Source organism: Manis javanica, chromosome 5 (genome assembly GCF_040802235.1).
Source record: "Manis javanica isolate MJ-LG chromosome 5, MJ_LKY, whole genome shotgun sequence".
NCBI classification, from domain to species: Eukaryota; Metazoa; Chordata; class Mammalia; order Pholidota; family Manidae; genus Manis; species Manis javanica.
The window spans coordinates 13371240-13396638 of NC_133160.1; the positions used below are offsets into that span (position 1 = coordinate 13371240).

Below are 25399 nucleotides of genomic sequence, written 5' to 3' on the forward strand. Positions count from 1 at the left end.
GTATGAGATGGGGAAGATACTTCTAGAGTCCTTCCATCTGCACTGACATAGAGGAGTGGGTCTGGAGCATGAAAAGAGAACAAATAATGCAAAAGTCATGGCACCTGTGGAGCTATGTGGTTGGTCACAAACAGACCAGCCCTGATCTGCAATTCTCTGCAGGCTGGGGCTTGACAGCTTGGAGACCCAGATCATGGCAGAATTTGGATTTGCATCTTCCTCTGCCTCCATGAGATTCCAGGAGTCCCTACTCCTCCACTCTACCTAATATGGAGGTTCACAGTTGTTCCAATAACACAGGAAAGGCTCTGATACCCAGGCATGCACTCCCCCAGCCATAGCTCTCCAGGTGTAGCCCCTGAGTTCCCTGGGGCAGCTGCAATGTCCAGAGAAAGCAGGACACCTGTTATCACATAACTGGAGAAAGGCACCTGCTGCCATAAAATCCATGGTCCATGATGTTCATGCCAGGGCCAAGGAATGGGTCAGCGTGACACTCACGGTGTACCCATGGGGTAGGGAGCACTGGACCTGACGTGGGAGGACATGTCCTACGTGGCCCCAGGCAGGTAGCTTGCCTCTCTTAATATTCTCTCCCAGGGTGTTTGGGGCAAGGCCAAGCCCGGGGAGGATGCTGGGAGACTGAGGCTATGTGAGGAGGCACCACGTAAGAGTTCCTGCAGAGCACGCCCTTACCACCCACCCCCTCCAATGATGTCGTGTTGGTGGTTGATCACGATCTCTTCCAAAGGCCCCCCTGTCCAAGAGCAACTCTTAGGAGAGGTCGAGAAGCTCCTCCAGTAGCAGGAGCCCGTGATGCTTCTGGGGTACCAGCGGCTCTAGTCTGACAGGCGGTTTCCTCCGCTGACGTCTCCTTCCTGAGCGTTGGCAGGAAGCACCGGACTGGAAGGCAGTACAGCACCCCTGCCCCCAGCGTGCCTGCCTGCCTGAGGTCTTCACATTTGACTCTGTCTCCTGATTGGCCCCATGACCCGCTCCCTGGGTTGGCCCCAGGCCCACCTCCGAGGACTGGTGATTGCACCGACTGGAAGGGCTTCTGAACCCCAGTGATTAGTTTCCAGGGACTCATGAGGAGACCGTGACAAAGCCCCAGGCTGTCCTGTGCAGATTTATCCTTAGCATCACCATGAGCCACCTGCTCCCCCACACCTGGGAAAGGCAGGGACCACTCAGTTAATGGAAGGCACCCTACTCCAGGCCCCCTCATAAGGGTGGGGCCGTACTGGTGGAGGAAGGAGTGGGGCTCACTGGGGTTAGCACAGGCTCTCCCTTCCACACCGAGGTCTCACCACATGGGGAGGAAGCCAGCGAACAGGGAGTCCAGGGGGAACATGCTCCTCTGGCTGCATCCAGACCTCGCACTCTCTTTTGGCCTTGGGCCTGTCCCTTAACCTCCCTGGAATTCCTATTCTTCCCTGTAAGGAGGCAGTCATCTGAGCCTCACAAGGCGAACGGGCGGGCCATGATGGGGGGGTCAAGTTCAATGAGAGGCTTCCTTGGGGGCCTCCTACTCCGAGCCCAGGCTCTAGCCTCCACCTGGCGCCTGTTCTGTTGGGAGGGAAGTGTTCTCCTTAGCTGGGGGAGATGCCACACATGAGCAGTTTCTCCCCCCGGGAGTGCTGGCTCAGGGAGCAGCGCAGCTAGGGGCCAAGTCTCCAGGGGCCTGGCAGGGTGAGTGGGCCAAGGGAGGGGTCCAGGGGAGGGTGACAGGCAGAGAGACCAGAGAGCTGGACCCAGAAGGTGGGGGCACCCTGGGCTTCTGTGATCACAGTACTGGGAGAAACCAGGCAGGTCCTGGGGCATTTGTTCTTGTTTATTTGCCAGGAACGAGTAGTTTAGACAGTGGGGAGAGTGACACTCCTGCAGACAGCCTTGAGCGTGGGATCTGAGGTCCCCGTGCCTGGTGGCGGGCACCGTCCCTGAACAGAGGGTCAGGGGAGCGGGATGCCCCTTCCCGGCCCCTCTCCATCTCACAGGAGGCTCATGCAAATGTTCCCGCAGAAGGTGGAACAGCAGATGTTGTTTGCTTGACACTCTTGGTGATACTCACACCTGCGTCTGCACATGTATATGTTGGTGGGCTTCTCACACACCTTGATTTCTGTGGGTAGCTGTGTTCCTGAAACAGACCAGAAGCCGGGTCAGAGGAACCAGGCCCCTAGAGAGGACCCCTCTTAGGCTATAGCCTCCTTCAGAACCCGGACATGGTCCCACCCACCACTCCTGAACCTCTTGGGTCCTTTTCTGCCCTCACCAAGCCTGTGATTGGCAGGATCTTAACTCTTACTGCCCCCTCCTTCCCACCTAGCCCTTGATGCTGGGGCCCCCAGGACCCTCTCCTTACTCTTGCTGCCGGGACCCTGCTTCCCATTATCGTGCCCTTGGCAAAGACACTCCCATAGAATCAACACTGACCCTGAGAGCTCCATGAAGTCAGGGCACCCTGCACACTGTCCCCTACTCTCCAGAATCAGAGGGTCCACAGAGGAAGGTGAGCTTGGCCCTCTGCCCTGTCTCTCCTCCCTCACTGTCACTGTCTCCAGCACATCTGCCCCTTCCCAGCAAACAGCAATTTCCATATTTCCCCTCCACTGCCACCATCCTGGCCCCTGTGATAATAACTTACCTTGGCCTTGTGCCCCCCAAATCTGCTTCCCCAGTGGCCCTTCATCCTACACCCACTCCCATGCGTGCCTGGATGTTTATCTGTCGCATGTGTGCATAGATCAAAGAATAGCTGTTTTGTTTTCCCATGTGATTCTCAGCCCCGCTGTTCCTTTCATTACTGTGTGGCCCAACTGTCTCTGGATTTGGGGAATGGAGAAGAGAGAGGTGTAGGTTCCCCCTCCCTCCCCATCACAATTCCCAGGCCTGGGGGAAGGGGCTGGGGCCATAGTTTGGGAGAAGCCGAGTCTTCAGTGCTGTGGTCAGAGCAGGACGCGCGAGGGGCTCCAGTCCCAGGCCCCCAGGATCCGGACACCGCCCTGCTGCCTCCTCCCCATCCTGTCCCCTCACGCACCACCTACTCTGTGTCCGCCTCTGGCCACGGAACGCTCCCTCGGCCTGTCGCAGCAGCACACAGAGGAGCAGGATGGGCAGCAGGGCCCGCGCTGGCATGACTCTGGTGGGAGAGGTGAGCTCTGCCTGGCACTGACTTCCCTGGAGAGCTGGGTGTGGAGAGGGACAGAAAGAGGGAACTGGTTTACCTGGGCTCCTTCCTGCCTCCCCTGGCCGTGCCAGGGCACTGCCTGGAGTCCTCATTTCCTGCCCTCTGCCCGCCCCTCACTGGGGCCTGTTCTCTGGGCAGAGACATCTCTGCCTCTCACATAATGCACCCTCTCCTCTGCAAGGAGAATTTTGTTCCTGAAATATGGAATCTATTTCTGTTTTCTAATTATGAAGTAATTGACAGGGAAAAAGAAGAAAAATATATAATTAAAAAATGATAATCTTGGTACACAGAATTAATCTATGTGTCATTGTATTATCTTTTCAGTTTCTCTACGTATTTAATAAAACAATCTTTTGTTTTCTCACATTTTGTATCACCCACCTTTGTACCCATCTTGTCCCATCCTGATTGAATCATGTAAATATTTCACAAAACCCTGTTTTTTGTAATTGCACAGGTCTCAATTTAAATGAATGTCTATTGTCAAGCATTTGTGTTTTATTAATCACTGATTATGTAGACTATATCATGTTGCACATTTTTATTCATAAATCCTAGATAATTTTAGTGTAAAGTAAGAGTGGTGGAATTTGTGGGCGCAAGATAAATAGGTATTTAAGTATAAATAAATAAACACACACACATAAAGAGAGAGGATTAGTTTTTCAAATAATTATGTTTAACTCAACAGAGGATGAGTGTGAATTTCCTCACAGCCTGGAAGAAACTGCCATTTAAATGGGGGAGATTTAGGCAGGAAACCAGCCTTCTGTTGTCTAAAAAAATTTGGATTTTTATAGATCAGAGGGAGATTCATAGGTTTTGTGCTCAGGCAGATGTGGAATTGAATCCTGATCCTGGAATTCACCAACTTTGTAACACTGGGAAAGTCCTATGACCTCAATGGACTCAGTTTACCCATATTTTCTCGCACCTCAGCTGTGAGGGTGAAATACAATGACACATATAAACGCCTCCATGGTACCTAACACACAGCAGGTGCTCAGTGTAGTCCATTTATCTTGTGGGGGCCAAAAGTAGGCTCCCCCAAAATGTGCCATGTTGGCATACTGATTTTTTTCAAATGTTAGAAAAACAAGACTCAGTGAAGTAAATGTGAAGATCTAATTGGCTTTATTAAGTGATTCCTGAACCAGGAAGCCCCCTGTAGCAAACAGAAAAATGCTCCAAAGGTCTACAGAAAGGGAGAGGTTTTTAAAGGCAGGGCAATGAAGTCATAACCAGGAAAATAAGGATTATTTTGGGTGAGGTGACCTTCATCTGGGGACAAGAGGGTTTTTTGAGGTGAATTCCTTTGGGGAATGGAGAGGACATACGTCACTGATTACCTTATTGGTGCTGACCAGAAAATTCCTGACTCCATTTCTGGGGGAGGTTAAAACTGCATTTAAATTAGGTATTAAACCCCGGTTTGGTGACTTTGCCTAACAGAAGTGACACCATGTTGGGCTTGTGTCTTTTTTTTTAACAGAATTAAAGTGACTTAAAAAACAGCTAGCATAAGAAAAACACTCTGATCCCCTGACTTTGTCTCCAGAAAGCAGGGAACAAATCTCTCAGGGGAAAGGTACCCTCCTGGTACCAGGGGGTAAAGAGACATCCTTATCACAGAGAGGGAATTCGGGGTGGAGAAGGCTGTATTAACAAATGTTGTTACTTTTTACTAATTTACTATCCAAGCCCAAATGCTGTTTAGAATCCCTAATGAACTGAAGGTCACAAACACAAGTCTTCTGTGTCCTGTCAATTCCTCACAGATTTATTGTTTCTTTGCCTAAAAAGTAAAAGAGCTGCCTGCCTTAGTCATTGTTTTAGATCTCAATTTTATTATTGGGACTCCATGCACACGTAATTAAACTTTGCAGTTTTTTTCCTCCTGTTAATCTGTCTCATGTTGATTTGGCTCTTAGCTTGGCTACAAGTGCCTACAAGGGCAGAGGAAAAATTTTCCTCCCTACAGTTTGATTCCCAATCTTCCTTCCCAACCACACCCAGCACGGCCAAGGGATCAGAAGAGCTCTTTCACCTTTTGCTTAGGTTGAGTGTAAGACCTGGCCCTGAAGGCGGAATCTTGGAAGAGAAACCTTTTGGGCTGGGATTTGGGAGACTTGTGTGCTTATCCAAAGGGGACCATCCATTCTGTGGGAAATGGTGGCGGAGTCAGGAGTAGATATTAGGAACTCAAATCAGCCATTCCAAATACTGGCCACGAATGAGCTCTACTTTCTTTTTTTTTTTTTTTTTTTTGAGAGGGCATCTCTCCTATTTATTGATCAAATGGTTGTTAACAACAATAAAATTCTGTATAGAGGAGTCAATGCTCAATGCACAATCATTAATCCATCTCAAGCCTAATTCTCATCAGTCTCCAATCTTCTGAAGCATAACAAACAAGTTCTTACATGGTGAACAAATTCTTACATAGTGAATAAATTCTTACATGGTGAACAGTACAAGGGCAGTCATCACAGAAACTTTCGGTTTTGATCACGCATTATGAACTATAAACAATCAGGTCAAATATGAATATTCGTTTGATTTCTATACTTGATTTATATGTGGATTCCACATTTCTCCCTTTATTATTATTAGTATTTTTATTTTTAATAAAATGCTGAAGTGGTAGGTAGATGCAAGATAAAGGTAGAAAACATAGTTTAGTGCTGTAAGAGAGCAATTGTAGATGATCAGGTGTGTGCCTGTAGACTATGTGCTAATCCAAGCTAGACAAGGGCATTTTAACATCCACGGATGCAGAAGATTTCTCTCAAAACAAGGGGGTTGAGGTCCTAAGCTTCACCACTGTTGATCCCCAATTTCTCACCTGATGGCCCCCCTGCGACTGTGCCTGTCTTAGGTTGTTCCTCCCTTGAGGAATCTAACCCGTCTCTGGCTAACCAGCCATCTTCCGGGGCCATACAGGGAGATGTAAAGTTGGTAAGTGAGAGAGAAGCAATATTGTTTGAAAAGGTTAGCTTTTTACTTCTTTGCAGATTTATGCCCTGTGGCTTCTATGCCCAGCCATTGTCTCGAGGTATCTTTACCACTTGGAGGAATTATGATACTCGGTAAATTCGATATGAGGCACGAATTCTATTTAAGGGTTGTAATTAGGAAGGAAGAAGAAAAGCTATAGAGGTAGCAGATGGAAGAAAACATGGGAGGATTGATTATTTCTTTGACATATCTTCTTGTAGAGGATGATCTCTACTTTCTTAAAGGACAGAAAATGTGCTGAAGTTGTCTGGTTTTATGGAATGAAGAGGTGAATTCTGAGTCACGGGTCTATTCCTGGTCTATGAGGTTGATTGTCAATTACTCTACATCTTCCTTCAACTTAAATTATTCTTCCTGCCAACACGTTCCACCACCTACTCGCTTAGGGATGCCCCAGCCCTTCCCTTTCTGCTCCTTTCTCACTGGCTTCTCCCTCTCTACCTGTTCCCAGTGACTCTTGGGCTAGGAGCTGTAGCTACACAGTGTCTCCTCTTCCCTCATTTTTTGGGTGGGATAGTTTTACTCAAAGACGCACAGTCTCCACTCTTTAATTCGAGGTCAGCTGTACCATGTACAGGCCTCCCTATCCAAAAGGTATCCCTAGGTGATGCTTAACTTTCCATCATCAGCCATTTTTTCTTTGGAGACTGGATCCCTTTAAAAATGCAAATACTGTATGATCTCACCTGTATGTGGAATAAAAAACAAAACCAAAAACACCTCCAACTCATGGACACGGAGAACAGATTGGTGGTTGCCAGTGGTGGGGGGTGAGGGTGGTGGGTGGCTGGGCAAAATGGGTGCTGGCGGTAAAAAGGTACAGATTTCCAGTTATAAAATAAATAAGTCCTGGGAATGTAATGTACAGTGTGTGGTGACTATACAGTTAATAACACTGTATTGTATATTTGACAGTTGCTGAGAGAGTAGATCTTAGTAGTTCTCATCACAAGAAAAAAAATCATAGCTACGTCGTGATGGACAATAAGCCAGACTTATTGTGATTATTTCAATACACACAAATGCTGAATCATTATGCTGTACACCTGAAACTAATGTTATATGTTAATTGTATCTCATTTAAAGAATGCAAATATCTGTGGAATAAGCAATCACTAGGATTTATGGAGAGCTTGGGAACAGAGACCATGAGAGCAGACACCAATAACCCAGTCTTAGAGTGTTAGAAGAAAACATATAGACACACTATAGATAAAAAATATGTGAGTGTGTGTTATATATACATATATGCATAATATATACATGTACATAATATATGTTTATATATACATATATAATATATGAAAAGAGATAGAGATGTTGTCCTAAGTTCTATGCAGCTTTCTGTATAGATGGATGATGTCACACTTCAATTAGCAAAGGAGAATCAGTCCAGAGAGGGGTAGAACCTTAAATAGCATTCACAGCACGTCAAAAGAGAACATACATGGACTGTCTTCACTCCCTACTTACAGATGGACTCAGATGCATAAGATAAAGATTCTCCACATGGGTCTGGTAGGGGTGGCCAGGACTGCAGCACAGGTACACACCGTGCCTTCTGGCTTCGCAGGAGATAAAGGATCAAAGGAAATCCTATACTTCTGGGTGGGTGAGTATCAAAGGACAGAATCTGTGATATGCCAACATGCAGTTCCTGGCAGAGTTTAAAAGATCTGCTGTGATCTAAATCACTGTAAAGTGGTAGGTCTCCGAACTTTGTTTTTCTGCTTTTCTGCCCCCTGTTCCAAAACACAATATCCCCCACATCCCCAGGTCAGAAGGGACCAGATAAAAGAGCTGCCAGCCAGTGGCTGCCAACACTCCACTCAGACACCTTTGAGGTAGGTGGGGGTAGGGTCTTGAGGCGTGAGCTTTTCTCTGTGGCTTGCTTGGATGAGTTCCCTGCCAGGTGCTGTCAACACCCTTCTGTGAGATTCTTGTTTCTGCTGTTCAAATAAGAACATTGAGAGGTGGCCTGAGCTGCCTGAAGTCCCATAGCTAAAAAGGGCAGAGATAGAGAAAGATACTCCTGACTCTAAATCCAGTATTCTCTCTTCTTTAACGTTATCTGGAAAGCCCAGATCCTGAATTTGGTGGGGGAAGCAGTGGTTCTGTGTCTTTGTGATGCCTATGGACCTTTTCATTGTTCTACACTCTATCTCAAGATGGCCAAAGAATTCACCCAGAACTCTGCCTATGAGCAGTACGCAGCCTGGGCTTGATGATTCTCTTCTCTGGGGTCATTTAGTGCACCTGAGGCAGCCAAGAAGGGCACTGGGCATCCCCAGGATCCTGAACACCCTGTAAGGAAAATAGAGAATTCAGAAACTGGACTAAGATTAAGGCCTTTAAAATGAACAGATCTCAAAGCCCTGGAAAACTGGGATCTAGAATGATATTTTGAATACAAATAAACAGCTTCACAGAACCCATTGTTTGGATTTATTGTGTTTCTGTTACAGTGTGCCAGTTTTCCTCCTTCTGTGTGCAAGAGCAGGTGCCAGGAATCTAGCGACCCCCACTCCCCAGTCCATGCCCACCTTCACCTAGTTGCCGTGTGCCTCTCAGCCCCACCTGTAAGTGGATAACAGAGTGTCTGCACTGCTCTTCTGTCCTGCTGTAGGCTGGTGCCTTCCGAGGATCAGGACGACACTCGCAGTCAGGCTCAGACGCTGGGCATTGTGCCATTGCTAGCTGGCTTTCCTGTGGAGAAACTGTGAGTGCCTTACCGGGTTTCTGAGAGCCTGCCGTGCTCAGAGATGGCCCTCCTCCGGCCTGAAGCTTCCCCGGTTAAGTTATATCCTTTGGTGTAAATATTACCCAATGGTAACTAAAGTCCCACTGCCTTAACTTAGCAATTTTCCCTCATCAAGACATGTCGAGACAAGCTGGCAGGGACATGAGTTCCGAAAATGTGGATTTGGAAGCAGATGGAGAACAGATACACGCATTTAAAAGCAGGAGCTCCGAAGATCTGATCTTTTGCATTTCAAGGGCTTCTTTCCTCCTTTTCTCTCCATAATGACCTTTTCTCGCTCCTGTGTCTCCCTGTTTCCTAAATCCAAATTGCCTCAAAGTCAATGCATCAGTGATTCATATGCCTAAAACTTGCATTTTTTTCTCAACTACTAAATCTCACATGTTCTGATAGGAGGAGTTTTCAAAGCCCCCTTTGAAAAATTTTGCACCTTTTAAATTATTTCTAGTGCTACACTAGCTTTGGAGCAGAGAATTTTGACTGGTTTGATTACAGCCGTGTTTCTCAGTAGAACTGTGTGCGATGATGTGTTTTCTCTCTGTCTGAGCTGACCAGTATGACAGCCGCTAGTTCCAGGTGGCTGTTGAATGCTTGAAATGACTGGAAACCGCGTTTGTAACGTACCTTAGTCACAGGTGGCTAGTGGCTACCCTATGCTGGACAGAGCAGAGGGGTCTTTCCTATTGGGTTGAAAACTTCTGAACAAATATAAAGACTTTGAGGGCAAGGGACAATCAATGTCCTGTTACTATGTAATTCATAATATCAGAATTTTACCCTCTTCATGGCCTCTTATTTTCCTTCCTATTTGGTTTCAGGAGGTAAAGCAGCAGATAAAGAATGAAGGGGGCAGACGGGAGAGGGCTGGGAATTTTGATGGTAATTAAGGCTCCCCATCCATGTTCCCACTCCCCTCACTCCTCACTGGCAGCTGTTAGTGGCTATTTTATCTTCTGCTTTGTTGTTTCTCCTCAACATTTACTGCCATTTATGTATTCCTTATTATTTTGTTTAACTAGACTGTCAGCTCTGTGAATGTAAGGATTTTTGTCTATTTTTTTCCTCTAATCCCATCTGGCTTAAAAAAGTTTTCATTTCCTGGCTAGTAAAGGGAGAAGAACCAATTAAAAGGGGCAGGAAAGTTCTTACACGACAGACTTCATGCTTCTGGTATTTCCATGGGAAACTTCAAGGGTTCAAATGGCATCTGGCCATTAACAATCAGATATTCTCAAACTGCAGCCCTCTTCTCTGGGACTACAGACCCCTTTGGCCAGATTCCCCACCCTTTAGAGTCTTCAGTCATGACTCAAGTCTATGGTGTCCCCACAAATTTCTGGGGATACTTAGCAAGCTCTATGCCCAATATCTACAAAGCCTTTTCTCTCAACTTGGAATTAGAAGGCAGCGTTTCTGCTTCCTCATGCAAAGCTGTCTGTCACTAGAATCTCCTTCAAAATCCTCTCTGCAACCCTTCCAATTTGGACCGTCAATGGAGAGGAAAGTTGTTCGGGTCCCCTGACCAGTTCTTGGCCATTGTCTTTCCCCAAGTCCCGCTGAGTAACGCATCACTGTGGAATCACAGTACCCTTCGTTTTAGGGCTAAAACTTCCATTATATCATTCTGCCTCATATATTCTTAAGTAACAAATCAAGCCACTCAGCATGTTCTGTTGTTGCAATTTCATAAAAACAGTGACTATGACCTCAGGAGTTACACATATACTGGTTATCTCTGGGGGGGCGGGGTGGAATTACTAATGCTTACCCATTTCCTCTTTGTACTTTTTGTTCTTTTAAAAATTATACAGTCTGAAGCTGTGTTGCTTTTTCATCAGAAAAAAAAGCAGTGCATTTTTTTTTATTAAGGTATCATTGATATACAATCTTATGAAGGTTTCATATGAGCAACATTGTGGTTACTACATTCACCCATATTATCAAGTCCCCCCCCCACCCCAACAATGCATTTTTTAAAGAAATCATTTTGCAAAGAAAGCAGTGTGTAATGTGAGATGGGGAAGAAGCCCAGGGAAGCTGAAAGCTAGCTTGGAATTCATGCTGTTAGGTGCCAGAGGTGAAAAGTAAGAGAAAGAAAAACACAGTATTCACAAGTTCTTTCTCTCTCTTTCCTACCTTGTTCTCCTTTGCCCCTGTTCTACCTCGGCAGCATTAGGAGAGTAACGCATCACTCTGCCAGAACGTCTTCTGCCAGAACGTCACCCAAACACGCAGAGAGTCTGCCATGAGGCCCTGGGCTCCCCTACTCGTCACGGTGGTCTCTGGAGTTGCGATGGAAGGCTTCTGGAGAAAACCTTCCTGTAGGTGGTGTGGCCAGGGAGGAGGGTGCTCTGTCCAGGCCTGGGCTGTGTGGTGTAACTGACTCGGGGCCCACATTTCTAGGACCACCCTTTAAAGGATCAGAACCCTCCTTAAAGCAGTGAAAGATTAGGCCGGATGTCCCCAATCTGGCAAGCCTCCCAGCTCTGAAAGCAGCAATGGGTATACGGAAAGGGACACAGCTCTTGTTCACATTCCATAAGCTGGCAGAAAAAACAGTATTTTCCAAGGTGAGACCACCTGGGGTAGAGGAAACACCATACAGAGCTTCCTTCCCTCTGAGCCCCTATTTTCAGAATTTCTGGCCTTGATCTGAGGGAGACTTTGATGAACACTGAAAGGGTAATATTCAACGCATTCAGTTAGTTTGAGGGAAGAATCTTTTAGAATATGAGCAAATGCGAAGGACAAATAAGGGCTCCTACGAGTCATATTGTGAGGCCATTTGATAAGAAAATTGGGATAATGAAGGGCCTGAGAAGGAGGTTTGTGGGCCAGTGAAGATGCGGACTCCAGGGAGAGACTGTTTAGGTGGTATCAGCAGGGAAGCAAATAAAAAAGGGGGAAAAGAAGGTTCTTGTGCTCCCTCAGCTCAGTTTTCCATCCTACATTCTGGGTATGGAGATTGGAGCTCGAGAATGTTACAGGCCTGAAATCTGCGGTTAAATGAGAAAGACTTGGGGAGGTGGTATACATGGCAAAGTGGTCCTGGGTCCTGTCTTTAGGGAACGTGGTAAGGGCCCGAAGGCCTGCAGTGTGGTGGGGACTTGTGCAAACAGGGAAGCCGTGTCATGCAAGGATGGTTTCCTGTGAAAAGACAGGGGCTAGAATTCACAGAAGGGATTGTTTTGAAAGGCAGAGAAATATTTTGCTTGTGGCTTGGAGCTCAGGTTCCAGGGCTCAGGAATTAAGCTCGAGAAGGGTTTCTTCTTCAACCTGTGGATGAATGGACCCTGCTGACATCTACCACCTCAGTTCCAGCTGAAAGAAGAGAAACTGAACAGTGCTGGGTACAGCCTCCTCTTAAGTACTGTAGGAAGAGGTGCACTAAATCCCAGGGGTGTTTACAGCTAAATTACACGTGCTGCTGGACCTACTGTGGAAACATCTGCCTGGACAATGAGTAAGTTGGCTGGGGTGGGAAGGCTGGACCAAAACATGCCTCCTTACTGCTGCTCACCCTCATTTAAAGCTGTGACCTGCAGCAGAAGACAGCACACGCCCAAATCCTGGCCAAAGGAACAGGCGGCACACGGCAACGGCCTCCTAACTCCACACCTAGGCTGCTGCTGTGATGCAAAGCACAATGCCAACGTGGGGCCTATACTCTTCCTTTCCCTCTCACTGAGTCCCCCCAGAACATCATATCTCCTTTGTCCAAGGCCTCAGTTACTGCCTCTAATCTGGCCCCTCCATTGGTCCCTTGCCTCAGCCAGGCCCAACAAGACTCAGTTTCCACCAGTGTGCTCAGCTGGCAAATCTCTTGGGAGAAAGTCCTTAAAAGTGGGTAATTCCTGATCTTACAGAAAGAATTCCTGTTCCCATTAACTGGGGCCAAGGGTGTTATTAAGTTGGGTATAGATGCTTTCCAGAGTCCCCTGACTTTTAACCACTTAACTTTTCTCTTCCAGAGAGCCCGTTAAGTCCATGCTAAACCCTGTGTTCTAGCTGGCCCACCACTGGTGTGGCCTGGAGGATGACTATGTGGTCTAAGAAGAGTGCTGCCTGGCTCCCTTTTGGGGTACCCCCTTGCTGCAGCTGGGGACCTCTCTGTCTTCTCCTTGACCTCTCCATCCTGAGGAGCCTCAAGTCTTTGCCAAATAAACTGACACACCAACTTGAAGGCTTTACATGCTTTTGTACCCCATAGTCATTCCCACCCCGCCATGCCTCCTCAGCTAGATCTATGCAATAGTCAGGTGGGCTGAAGGCTAGAGTCAAAATAGAGGTTTATTAAAAAATCATGGCGTTAACACGGTAAAAGTGTATTCACGTTCACAGTACACTTCACTGAAGGTCACCTATGCCATGATTCAAGGACGCTGGATCCTTCCATCTATGGCCCCACCATCTCCCAAGGCCTCCTCTGTACCCAGCCAGCAGATGAGAAAAGAAAGATGGCATGGAGGCTCACGTAGGAGGTTTTTAAGGGTCAGGCCTAGAAGCAGAGTTTATTATTTCTATGCACATTCTATTTGCCACAATATATTCATTCATATGGTCCCACTTATTTGCAAAGGAGACTAGGAAATAAAATCTAGCTGTATGCCCAAGAACAGAAAAGGGGATTTGGTGAAAACATGCCAGTCTCTGACCTGGCTCCCTAGGCAAAGCCAGACTCCTCAACTTCAGACCCAAGACCCTGGCCTCCACATAACTGTCCAATGGCACAAGCACCCCCCCCCGGTAAGAAGCTGGCACCTCCAGTCACTAGAGAAAGCATTCCTGCCCAGTATTCTGAGCTTCCAGAAGGAGTCCTCCTTCTACCCTCTCAATATCTTCTTATTCCTGCCAGGTGAGTTTTGTCTGCCAGAGTTTTACTGGGTAATAGCCCTCACATCCTGAGATTTCAGGTAATGCAAGGCAGGCTTTCCTGCCCATATTGTTTCTCTGGATTATATTTGTATTGTTGCATTATATTGTTTCTCTGGATTATATTTGTCATTAGCATTGTTAAAAAGAAAGACACAGTATCTGTGATGCTTTAATAATAATAAAAAAAGAAAGACACAGGCCCAACCTGGGGTCACTTCTGCTGCACCAAGTCACCAAACAGGACTTAATACCTAACCTAATCACAGTTTAAACCTCCTCCAGAAATGCAGTCAGTCAGGAATTTCCTGGTGTCACTGACAAGGGATGCATGTGCCCTCTCCATCCCCCAGAGAAGATGAGGTCATCCGCCTGATGAGAACCCTTGGCCCTGCCTCCTCTCACACACACAGATACCATTGGAATGTGTACACGATCCTTAGGACACTAACTAGATGCATCCATGCCACAATGCCCAATGTACTGATAAATGTAAGCTCTTTCCTGAGTGTATCCCCTGCTGTAGGAAAAGCATTTGAGATGTCTCCAAATGCAGGGGCTTTATAGTTTATCAGAGCACACTGATGGGCTGCTCTCAGGCCACGGGCCTCAGTAAGACTAGGAGTAAACTCTACCTTTCTTAAATACGGCAGTCGTGTTGATTTCAGTTGACAGTATCTTGAAGATCATTTTTAAAATATAGCTTCTCCTGAATGAGATCATAGAGTACCTACTGTGTATCCTGGCCACAAAGGCTCTCTCGCCTGAGTGATTGTCTAGAGCCTGGACTGTGACTGAGAGGGGCCTAGAGCCAGTTTACAGGCCACGTCAGGGTCCCATGCCAGAACCAAACTCTGTATGCCTATCACCCAAACCACAGGTGAGGTTCCTCCCAGGTCCCTTGGCATACGGTACTGGACCCCACAGTTCCCACGGGGAATTCACAAAGCTCCCGCTTTGTCTGAGGATGGATGGGTGCCACGTTATTGTTGTGTGTGTGTGCGCGCACCATGGGGGATTCAAGCAGGGGAGTCTTATTTAGTCATCTTGCTAATGTCACTCCTTAAAGTTACTTTAATGGAATTGAGGGATATGAAGTTCATCTATTTACTTTATAAATAAGTAAATAAGAAATTTTAAATAAGTGTGCTTTAAAAAGTAAATGTGCTGATCTCATTTAGGAGCTAATTATTGTGAAACCCAGAAAATCTTGGGGAGATTCAGACTTAGAAAAATTTGTTTCACTTCAAGTTTTGTGATCGATTTTTTAAAGCTCTCTGATGATTTAAAATTTTTAACTGACTTACATTTACTGATATTCTTTAATGACTTTAAAAACACAATAAAATCCAATAAATATGGATATATAGTTTTTTAATTTGGGAGATTAGCTTAACACTATCTTTCATGAAAGATACATGACACTAGTATTTAGACCATGGATGACTGATAATACCTTATTATTTTCCTTGTACTTTTCTATGTTTTCCAAATTTCTAACATAGAAAATCATAAAGCCATGAAGAATTCATTTCTGCAGTGAGACGAGTATGACGCATAAGAGAGAGAAAGTGCCTGACGTACACCAGTGCCCAGCCGAGATGCGGTGGACGGCAGGGGAGGAGGCAGAAGCAGATGGGGCAGTGAGACCCCTCACGTGGCCTCCCAGCTCCCACCCTGCAGCTCTTCTCTACCCAGCAAGACCTGATCAAACCCTGGGCACCCTGCCAGGCTCACGCTCAGACATCCACAGTCGGCACCATGAAGTGGTTGGTTCTCCAGTTGCTGATGCTGGACTACGTGGTGATCCTGTCAGTCTCAGGAAACTGGATAGAAAGAGTTGAGTCTCTAGCTGAATTTCCAGCATACAGTAGGCATTCCGACTGGGCTTCCAGATAAAGAACGGGTAGGAAGCAAAAGGACTGTTCCCAGGCCTGCTGAGAAGAGGAGACAGGGGCCGGCACCTACAAAAGCTTTGCTTCTTCTTTTCAGCCGGGATCCCCAAGGAAAGCTGAATTTAGTTTAGTTCTCGAGCTTAAGGGTCTCCTGATACTACAAGGAACACGATGTTTTTAGGTGTGTGGTGGGCATGGTGGCGGCTGTATGGTGTTTCTGTCCAGGAAGGCTCCCCGGGGTTTGGAGCCTGTGTGGAGGGTGGCTAGCTTGAGCTACCAGTTTATGGCCTCATTAAGGAGTTCCAAGGATGAGCACCGAATTGGGAAGGGATACTAATTCTTTCTTGAAATAGGGCCTTTGTTTGGGGAATTGAATATTTTGGAACACTGGGCAGGGAGAAGAAAAATAAAATGCATGCTTGAGGAGGGGAAGTTTGGAACCACACTGTGTGTGGCAGGGAGGGATTGAAATCAGCAGGACTGAGGGGAGAGTCGTGGGAAAACAGATAGTGATAAAGGTTTCTAGGGAAGAGCCAGCTTTTGAGGACCTTTTCAGCCAGGAGTGAAGTAGAGGTGGGACTCCGGTCCTCCCGCCTCTAAGACAGCAGTAGGAGACCAGATCTCTTGGGACCCTTTGTTCTGGGAACTGGGTTTCGGGACTCAGGTTCCGTGAGCTGCAGTTCCAAGGGGTGGCTTCATGGCGGCTGGGTTTCGCTAGGCGTGTGGGAGCCAGATCTTGACTCCAGGAATCAAAATGTCCACCCAGGTCCCTGGGCAGGGAGAGGAAGAGAAATCAGTGGGCTGGGTCCTGGGGCCTTGGAGGGGCTGATAATAATCAGAAAAAACTTTTCTTTAAGTCACTTCTCACATAGTCCTTTTCAGTTTTATCAAAGCCGAAATTGTAACCCTGCATGAAGATTCCCAGTACCGAGCAGTGTGCCACCATCTGCCAGTTACCCTCGGCATGTCAGATGGGCCACCACTGCTGCAGTGCCTCCTGTGGAAGTGTCTGCACGCCTCTCGGGGGAACCGGCACGACCTGAGAAGGACCTTTCCCTTGTCACTTGGTTCTCAACGATTGTGGAACCCCAAACTGTGCGGAGATGGACTGCAGGACACTGTGCCTCCCCAGTCCCGGTGTCCAATCCAACTTAGTGATGCCGGGGTTCTTGTTTGGGGAGCCGAAGAATGAGCTTCACAGTCAAGGTAGGAAAGCAAGGTACAGGCTTTTATTTAGAAATAAAGTAAGAGAATACAGCTCCTGGCTCACACCAAGAGGGGACAAGAGATTCCGTAGTGGTGCGTTGTCTAGGGGGTTTTATAGGCAGCTGAGGATTTTTCGAGAACATGAAAAAAACTTAGTGGTGTGGACTTGTTAAGTGGTCTCTGAATATTTAAAATTAACTTAAGGCAAGGAATTTCCTGCCTTGATTTCTCTCTGGGACACCAGCGCCTTGGCCCCCAGAGCACATCAAAAGGCTGCCTGCCCAGCCCCCAAGGTGGGCTGAGGTATTGTCTACTTGCTAAAGAATCTTGCCTCTTGAACTTCCTGGGTGTTAAAATGCAATCTTATCTTTAAGATGGAATTCTTCCTGCCTTTCACCCTGTCGTCTACAGCTGGATGTATCTGCATGATAAGTTAGTTGCTCAGTTTGCAAAATCACCTCGTCAGATCTGAAGGAGGAAAGACAGCACATAGGCCTGGGCCTTTTAGTGCTAAAGTGAATCTTACACAGGGCTGCACATGCTTAGCATAATAAAACATGTGCTACTCTTCATTATCTGGGGAACATTAACTGATGTCACTGAAGAATGATTCTAGAGCTCAATGTATGACATAACAGTTTTAGCAGGGGGGTTTCCTTGCATATAGTTACATTGCTCTGACTGCAAATATCCCGCCCTGCCTCCTCCAGAGGCCCTCACCCTACTCTGACTACATCCACGGTCCCTGTCTCATTAGGACCCCTGTCCTTCATCCCAGCCCCAGAACCCCTTTCTCCACTTGCAGGTCTACCTGATTTACCCAAACCCAGGAGGTCTGACATGGATGTATTTGTTCCCTGGACTTAAAACACCCTGGGAGATGTCCAAGTGTCCTAAATCACAGGAAACGTCCCTGCCCCCAGGGTTTGGGAGGATCTGTAACACTTAAAAAAATATGCTTCACCAGACCCTGTGGCTACTGAATACCTACCCCATTTCTCCTCTAGAGACCAGCAGTCTAAACAATAAAATCAGCAACACGGTGTCTGCTGTTGAGTCCTTAAACCACCAGTGAAAGTTGGAAGATCGTAGGGGGTCTTGGAAGAATGCTACCCGACCTCCAGGGGGCTATCTTCTTGTCCCAGCTGTGGGCAGGGAAGGTGGCCCAGGGCAGAGTCTCTCCTACCTGCTGACCCTTTTCGCTAAGAGGTTGCATTTTCAGCCTCAACTCCTTGACAAATAAGCTGTGACAGTAACTCAGAACCTGTTTTTTCTTCTATAGTTCCAGTACTGTTCAATGCCCAGCCCCCTGCCCCATATCCCTACCTCCCTGTCTTCTTCCCTTTACAGAAGTGATCTCCTTGGCCAGGACTCCTGGACTCAACCTCTCTTTGTTTATTGACTAAATACACCTGGGGAGTCCTTACAGCTACAGAGAACACTGCCCCTCTGGGTTCCCCACACCTCAGGGCAGGCTTCTCCCATTATTTCAGGCCTGTTATTCTAGTAGGTGCCCACAAGCTGTCTCTTTTTTAAAATTAATCCATGGGGGTACAATCTTTCCTAAAGTTCACAGCAGCAATGGATAAGAATTGAAAGGAAATGCCATTGACCTCCTCAAATTCTCTTCCTAGACAATGCCTAATTTGTTACCATTATTTATTCAGCCATTTGGAATCTGCAGGGATATTTTCAATTGTAAATACTCCTAGAAAGAATAAGCAACCTTCAGAGGGTTATAGAGAGCCTACCATGTGGCCAGGTTCATGGCAAGGACCACCCCACAGGAGGGGGAGGAGTCCCTAACTCTATCTGTTGGCACATAGCCCAGGGAAGGGTTAAGTCTTATGATCTAAGCAAGTAGAAACCAGGATGAGGCATGACAAGAAGGGACCAATGGGACATAGAGTCAGTGTCTTAAAAGTAGAGAAGACAGAAGGGATGCTGGGGTTGTGGTATCAGGAGACCTGGAGGAAGACATGCTTGGTCCTGCCTTGAGGGATGGGGGAAATAGGGAGAACTCAGAATGGAAGTTATTTTCCTCCTTAACAGAATTCAATTTAAAATGGGGGGAGAAGAAAGGGAACTTGAAGGGACTGAAGGGCCGATAGCCTATCCTCCCCCTGCCCACAGCAACAAGAGATGAAGTTGAGGCCATGGTTGGATCATGACTTTGGTATTAAGCTCTATGACTCCAGCACATGCTAATTTCCCAACTTCTCCTTTTTGGTGCTGATTGTTATACCCACAAATCTGCAGAGCAAAAGTATTGTTTGCTAAAATCAGCACTTTGGAACAAGAAGGCACACACCAGCAGTGAACCTACCCAAGCTCCCTCAGTAAGTTGATGATGAATGGGCACACGGACCCCTTTCTCCAAATGCCTCTGTACTTATGTTTCCTGAAATACATCTACACCAGGGGCCAGAGATGTGCTTAAAGTAGGGGGTCTAGTGCGGAGTAGGGCTGGGAAGGGGCACTGTGCAGAAAGAACATAACTGAGATGGGCGAAGGTCAGAACCTCAGTGTTCCTGGATTAGCAGGGGGTGACTGCCTTAGGACAAATTCAGTGAGTCGTTGCCCGGTTGAACAATAGGAATAAAGCAGTTGAGAAAAAACTCTGGAGCCACCTGGCAGGTGGGACACTCTCATTCACCCCCAGGTGCACTAAGGAGCACACTGAGCCTTTGTGCTTGGTTGTGCTGCTTCAAAGCCTGGAGTTAACCCACTCTGCAAGCTGCGGAAGTGGGAGGTGACTGGTATTCAAAGGTGTGGGCTGGGAGTCCCCCAGGGGATCTCATATTGACTTTACTGGAAGGATTGGTCCCAAGTAAACGGGCCTGCCATTGGCAGAGCTTGACTGACCGGCAAACAACTCAGCTTGCTTTTCTCAGTAACTTGATAGAGAATAAGCAGGTAAGAAAATCAGTAAGGGTATGGAAGACCTGAGCAACGAAAGAAGTGACTAATCAACTTACATCAAAAAGAATTCAGTTGCTGTGGGACATACATTCTTTCAGAGCACATGGAATATTTAAAAAGTGTCTCAACAAATGTTGATAGATTGAAACCAGACTGACTACAGTGGAATTAAGCTAGAATAAAATATAAAATAAAATAATAAAATAATAAAATAAAATAAAATAAATAAAATAAAATAAAATGACTTGAAAACTTTTCCATATGATTAAAAATTAAGCAAAGCAATTCCAAGGAATCATTGGTCAAAATGAAATCATAATAGAAAAAAAATAGCAGTAGACTCGAGGACACTGAGAAGTGACTGGTGGTTACCATAGGGGAGCGGTTGGGGTGGGTAGGTTGGGAGGGGGAGGGGGAGGGGGATAAAAGGGCACAGAAATTCTCAGTCATAATATAAGTTGGTTACAGGGATGGTAGTACAGCATGGAGAATATAGCCAGTGAGTCTGTAACATCTTTCTCTGCTGACAGATAGTAACTGCATTAGTGGGGGTGAGGATTTAATAATATGGGTAACTGTTGAACCACTGTGTTATATACTGGAAACCAATATAAGATTGTGTATCAACGATACTTCAATTAAAAAAATATTTTGGGTGATGATTGCATGAGTGTATAATAGGTCAAAATTCATTGAGCTGTACAGTAAGATACCTGGTGCTGGAATATGCATTTTATTATATATACCTCAATTAAAAAAATATTTTGAACTGAAAAATGAAAATACGACATATCCAAACATATTGATACAGAGTGATATCAACAAAATGGCTACCTAGGCTCCTTACCCCTTTCCCCCACTGGAACCCAGACACTGCACTGGGAGCCAGTCCAGGCTTCTGAGGCTGCATAACTATAAGATACCAACCTTGACCTGCAGCTGACCCAAAACAGTGTGAATGCTCAGAGCTGGCTCCTCAGCTGTATGTTTGTATTCCCCTGGCCTGATATGTGCACACCCTGGCAGAGACAATGACAGCCAGGAGCCCTGCAGCTACAGGATCAGGCCCTGTCTTCAGTCACTGACCTGTACCACTGCACTCATTTGCAGAGAGCCCCTCCAGCTGTGTAATTGCATATCCCTGCCCCGACCCCCATCACAGGCCTCCTCTGCCATGTGTCCACGGTAAAACCCAGCAGCCAGAGTAGTGCATGCCAACAGCCAGGACCCCTGCAGCTGTCAGTGAGTCCACAGTTGGCCTTGGCCCTTGCTGCATGCCCTGGCCCTCAATATTATGTGTGTGTCTGCAACCTGCCCTACCACTACACAGGCACTTGCAGCTGGCCTCTTGTAGCCAACAGTATGCACATCACCAGCTCTGGCTACCACCACTGCTTGATCTTGTGCCTAGCTGCTAGACCTGGAGATACTGCTGAGGCCTCTACCTGCAGATGGACCAGATGGCTTTACTGGTGAATTCTACCAAACATTTAAAGAAAAATCAAAGCCAGTCCTTCTTAAACTCTTCCAAAAATTGAAGAGGAATGAAATCCCAATCTCATCTTTGAGGCAAGCATTATCTTGATACCAAGCCAAAGGACACTACAAGAAAAGAAATTATAGGCCAATATCCCTAATGCATACAGATGCAAGAATTCACAACAATGTATTAGCAAACTGAATGCAAATGCACATTCAAGGGATTTCAACATGACCAAATGGAACTTTTGCCTGAGATGCAAGGATGGTTCAACATGCACACATCAGTAAACGTGATATACCACATTACAGAATTAAGGGATAAAAACTGTATGATCATCTCAGTAGATACTGGAAAAGCATTTAATAAAATGCAGCATTATATCATGATTAAAAACTCTCAACAAATTGGGTATAGAAGGAACATAACTCTGTATAACAAAGACCAGATATGACAAGCCCACCACTAACACCATTTTCAATAATGAAAGGTTGAAAGCTTTTCCTTAATTTCAGCAACAAGGCAAGGGCACCCTCTCTCTGCTTATCTTACACATACTCACTCAACATAGTCCTGGAAGTCCCAGCCAAACAATCAGGCAAGAAAAAGAATAAAAGGCATCCAAAGAAAGGAAGAAGTAAAATTATATCTGCTTGTCGATGATATAGTCTGATATACAGAAAACTCTAAGGAATCCACCAAAAAATTATCAGAACTAAGAAACAGACTCAGTGAAGTTTAGGATAGAAAATCAACATATAGAAATCAGTTGTACTCCTACACTAACAACAAACTCTCCGAAAAGTAAATAAATAAAACAATCCCTTTCACAATAGGACAATAAATAGTTTAGGATTAATTTAACCAAGAAAGTGAAAGATCTGTATGCTGAACACTACAAGACTTTGATGAAATAAATTGAAAAAGATACAAATATTCTGTGTTCATGGATTGAAAGAATTAATACTGTTAAAATATCCATATTACCCAAAGCTACCTATAGTTTGTATAGATTCACCTAGATTCCATGCAATCCTTATCAAAATTCCAATGGTATTTTTCACAGAAATAGAAAAAATAAAATAAAATTTGTACAGAGCCACAAAGCAATTCTGAAAAGGGAGAACAAAGCCGGAGACATCTCACTTCCCTATTTCAGACTGTATTACAAAGCTCTGTTAATCAAAACAGTATGGTACTGACATAAAAATAGACACATAGATCAGTAGAATAGAATCAAGAGCCCAGAAATAAACTCTTGCATATACAGTTAACTAATGTTTGACAAATGAACCAAGAATGCTCAGTGGAGAAAGGATAGTCTCTTCAATACATGGTGCTGGGAAAACTTGACAACCACATGCAGAAGAATGAAGTTGGACAGCTATCTTACACCATGCAGAAAAACCAATTCAAAATGGATTAAAGATATCAACAAAAGACATGAAACTGTAAAACTCTGAGGAAGAAATGTAGGAAAAACCTCCTTGACATTGGTCTTGGCAATGACTTTTTGGATTTTGGATATGACACCAAAAGCACAAGGAACAAAAGTAAAAATCAACAAGTGGTAACACATCAAACTAAAAAGCTTCTGCACAGCAGAAGAAACAATCAAAATGAAAAGGCAAACTATGGAATGGGGGACACTATTTGCAAACCATATTTCTGATAGGGTTTAATATTCAAGATATATAAGGAATTCACACAACGCAGTAGCAAGAAACCCCAATGATTAAAAAATGGGCAGGGGAACTGAACAGACAATTTTCTAAGGAAGACATACAAATGGCCAACAGGTACATGCAAAGATGTTCGACATCGGTAATCATCAGGGAGGGGCAAGTCAAAACCACAGTGATATCTCACCTTACATGTTGTTAGGATGGCTATCAGCCAAAAGACAGGAGATAACAAATGTTGACAAGGATGCGGAGTAAAGGGAACTTTTCTGCACTGTTGGTGGGAAAGTAAGTTGGTACAGCAACTATGGAAAACAGTGGCTGATGTTTCTCAAAAAATTTAAAGTAGAACTGTCATATGATCCAGCAATCCCACTGCTATCCAAAGGAAATGAAATCAAGATCTTGAAGATATATCTGAACTCCTATGTTCCTTGCACTACTAATCACAATAGCCAAGATATGGAAACCACATAAGTGCCATTCAGCAGATGAATAGTGATGTATATATACAATGGAATATTCTTCAGCCATGAGAAAAAAGAAATCTTTCTGTGTGCAACAACAGGGATGAGACTTGAGGCATTATTCTAAGTGATATAAGTCAGACAGAGAAAGACAAGCGCTGCATGATCTCACTTACATGTGGAATCTTAAAAAAACAAACTTACAGCAACAGAGTGGAGTGCTGGTTACCAGGGCTAGAGCTGGTGAAAACAGGGAGATGTTGATCAAATGGTGCACACTTCCAGTTATAAGCTGAATAAGTTCTGGGTATCGAATGTACAACATGTTGATTACAGTTAAGGATAGTGCATTATGTACTTGTAAGTTGCTGAGAGAGAAAATAAATGTTCACCACAAGCCTCTTGAGTCTACGGGCCTATATCTTCAACTAATCTGGAAATTCTCGCCATTATTTCCTTGATTTTTTTTCCCTAGCATTGTACTCTTTCTCCTGTCCTTCCAGGACTTGTGACACAGATGTCAGAACTGTTGTTATTGTCTCTGAAGCCCTGTGCATCTTTTTTTCAGTATATTTTCTCTGATGTTCAAATTGGATAATTTCTATTGATCTGCCTTCAAGTTTCACTGCTCTTTTCTCTGTCACATATATTCTGATCTTAAGCCCATCTGAAGAGTTTTGAATTTTCAGTTAATATGTTCTTCCTTATAACATTTCCATTTTATTTTTCTATTTCTTTGCTGAGACTTTTATTTTCCCATCAGTTTCAAGAATGTTCATGGTTGCCTGTTGCAGCATTTTTATAATAGCTGCTTTAAAGTCTTTGCCAGCTAATTCCAACATATATGTCATCTTGGAACTGGAGTCTGTTGATAGTCTTTTTTTTTCTGAATGAGTTGATAGTTTCCTTTTCCTTCATATGCTACATTATTTTTAATTGTATACTGGACATTTTAAATATTATGTCTTAGACTCTGAGTCTTGAGCAAATGTACTGGAGAAGGTTGGTATTTTGTTTTCAGATGTAATTTTGCAATGGTTAGGTTCAGGCTGAAAAGTTCAGCCTATCTTCTGTGGGCTGTGGTTCCAGGACCTGTTCAGATTTCAAAGCCTTTGCTGGAAGGTCATTTAGCGTCTTCCTTGCATATGCACCACCTAGGGCTCACCTGGGACCAACGTGGTGGTGTATTTGTTAGTTCATTTCTTAAAGCATGTCAAATAGGATCACATCCATGCATGCACAGCCTGACCAAGGAGCAAATAAACAGCTGTATGGGTTTGCCTCCCCACTTTGGTGATCTTCCCAGGACCTCTGTTTTTTCTGGGCTTCAGAAAGCTGGGTTGCTGGTAACCCTCCTCTGCTAGGCACTTCCACAACTGCATCCGTGGGCAGGCCAAGTGGTGGGAGAACAAAGATAGAAGAAAGAAACGGGGGCAATGGGATCCACCCACTCTCTTAGAATTACTGCCGCACCCAACGGGAAGATTTCTCCTCCCTCCGAGTTTTGGCTCCTTCCAACCCCCATACCAGCTGCTGATGCCACCCACCATAGAGTTTCTTTGGGACTAGGGTGCAGAAGAACAAAGAAGAGAAAAAGGAAAAAAAAAATAGGACTTCTGTACCACTAGTGGGCATTTCAAGTTCCCTTTTCTATGCATCAGGCCAGAATTAGAGGTTTTCTCTGGAAGCTCTCTCTACCTGCACCCTAGGGCTTTTTTCCAGCTTGGCCAGTGAATACCAGATGGAAAAAATCTCCAGTAAATTCATGTCCGGTAATACGGTGCTCAAACTCTAGTCTTCTTTTGCAATCTGCCTGCTATTACTGACTTTCCCAGTTTTTACAGCTGCATTTGTGGGAGAGACAAGGAACCAGAACCAGGAAATTGTCTTTATCCCTGGAAAT

The 25399-nt window shown here is 45.3% G+C and overlaps 2 protein-coding genes across 3 annotated transcripts in view; one reads left to right on the forward strand and one right to left on the reverse strand.

Annotated features, from left to right (window-relative positions):
• Nucleotides 1–1825: 1825 nt before the first annotated feature.
• LOC118970340 (WAP four-disulfide core domain protein 10A-like) overlaps nt 1826–25399 on the reverse strand; it is an 80906-nt gene continuing 57332 nt past the window's right edge. For both annotated transcript variants that reach the window (XM_073236539.1, XM_073236540.1), the window contains exons 2-3: nt 3048–3188; nt 1826–2140 (exon numbers count right to left, since the gene is read on the reverse strand). In XM_073236539.1, coding sequence (XP_073092640.1) covers nt 1992–2140; nt 3048–3138 — 240 coding nt within the window. In that variant the 5' untranslated portion in view covers nt 3139–3188 and the 3' untranslated portion in view covers nt 1826–1991. The remainder of the gene's footprint in view (nt 2141–3047; nt 3189–25399) is intronic.
• On the forward strand, nt 11266–12980 carry WFDC9 (WAP four-disulfide core domain 9). The gene is made up of 3 exons (XM_037007252.1): nt 11266–11293; nt 12288–12435; nt 12944–12980. The coding sequence occupies exons 1-3, from the start codon at nt 11266–11268 to the stop codon at nt 12978–12980; spliced, it is 213 nt and encodes a 70-aa protein (XP_036863147.1).

Excerpts from the sequence above, each read along its gene's own strand:
- WFDC9 (XM_037007252.1), top strand. The coding sequence starts at position 11,266 with ATGGAAGGCTTCTGGAGAAAACCTTCCT. Across the intron at positions 11,294-12,287 it reads CTTCTGGAGAAAACCTTCCT|TTCCAGCTGAAAGAAGAGAA; the intron begins GTAGGTGGTGTG and ends CTACCACCTCAG. Across the intron at positions 12,436-12,943 it reads AACATCTGCCTGGACAATGA|AGAGCCCGTTAAGTCCATGC; the intron begins GTAAGTTGGCTG and ends TTTCTCTTCCAG.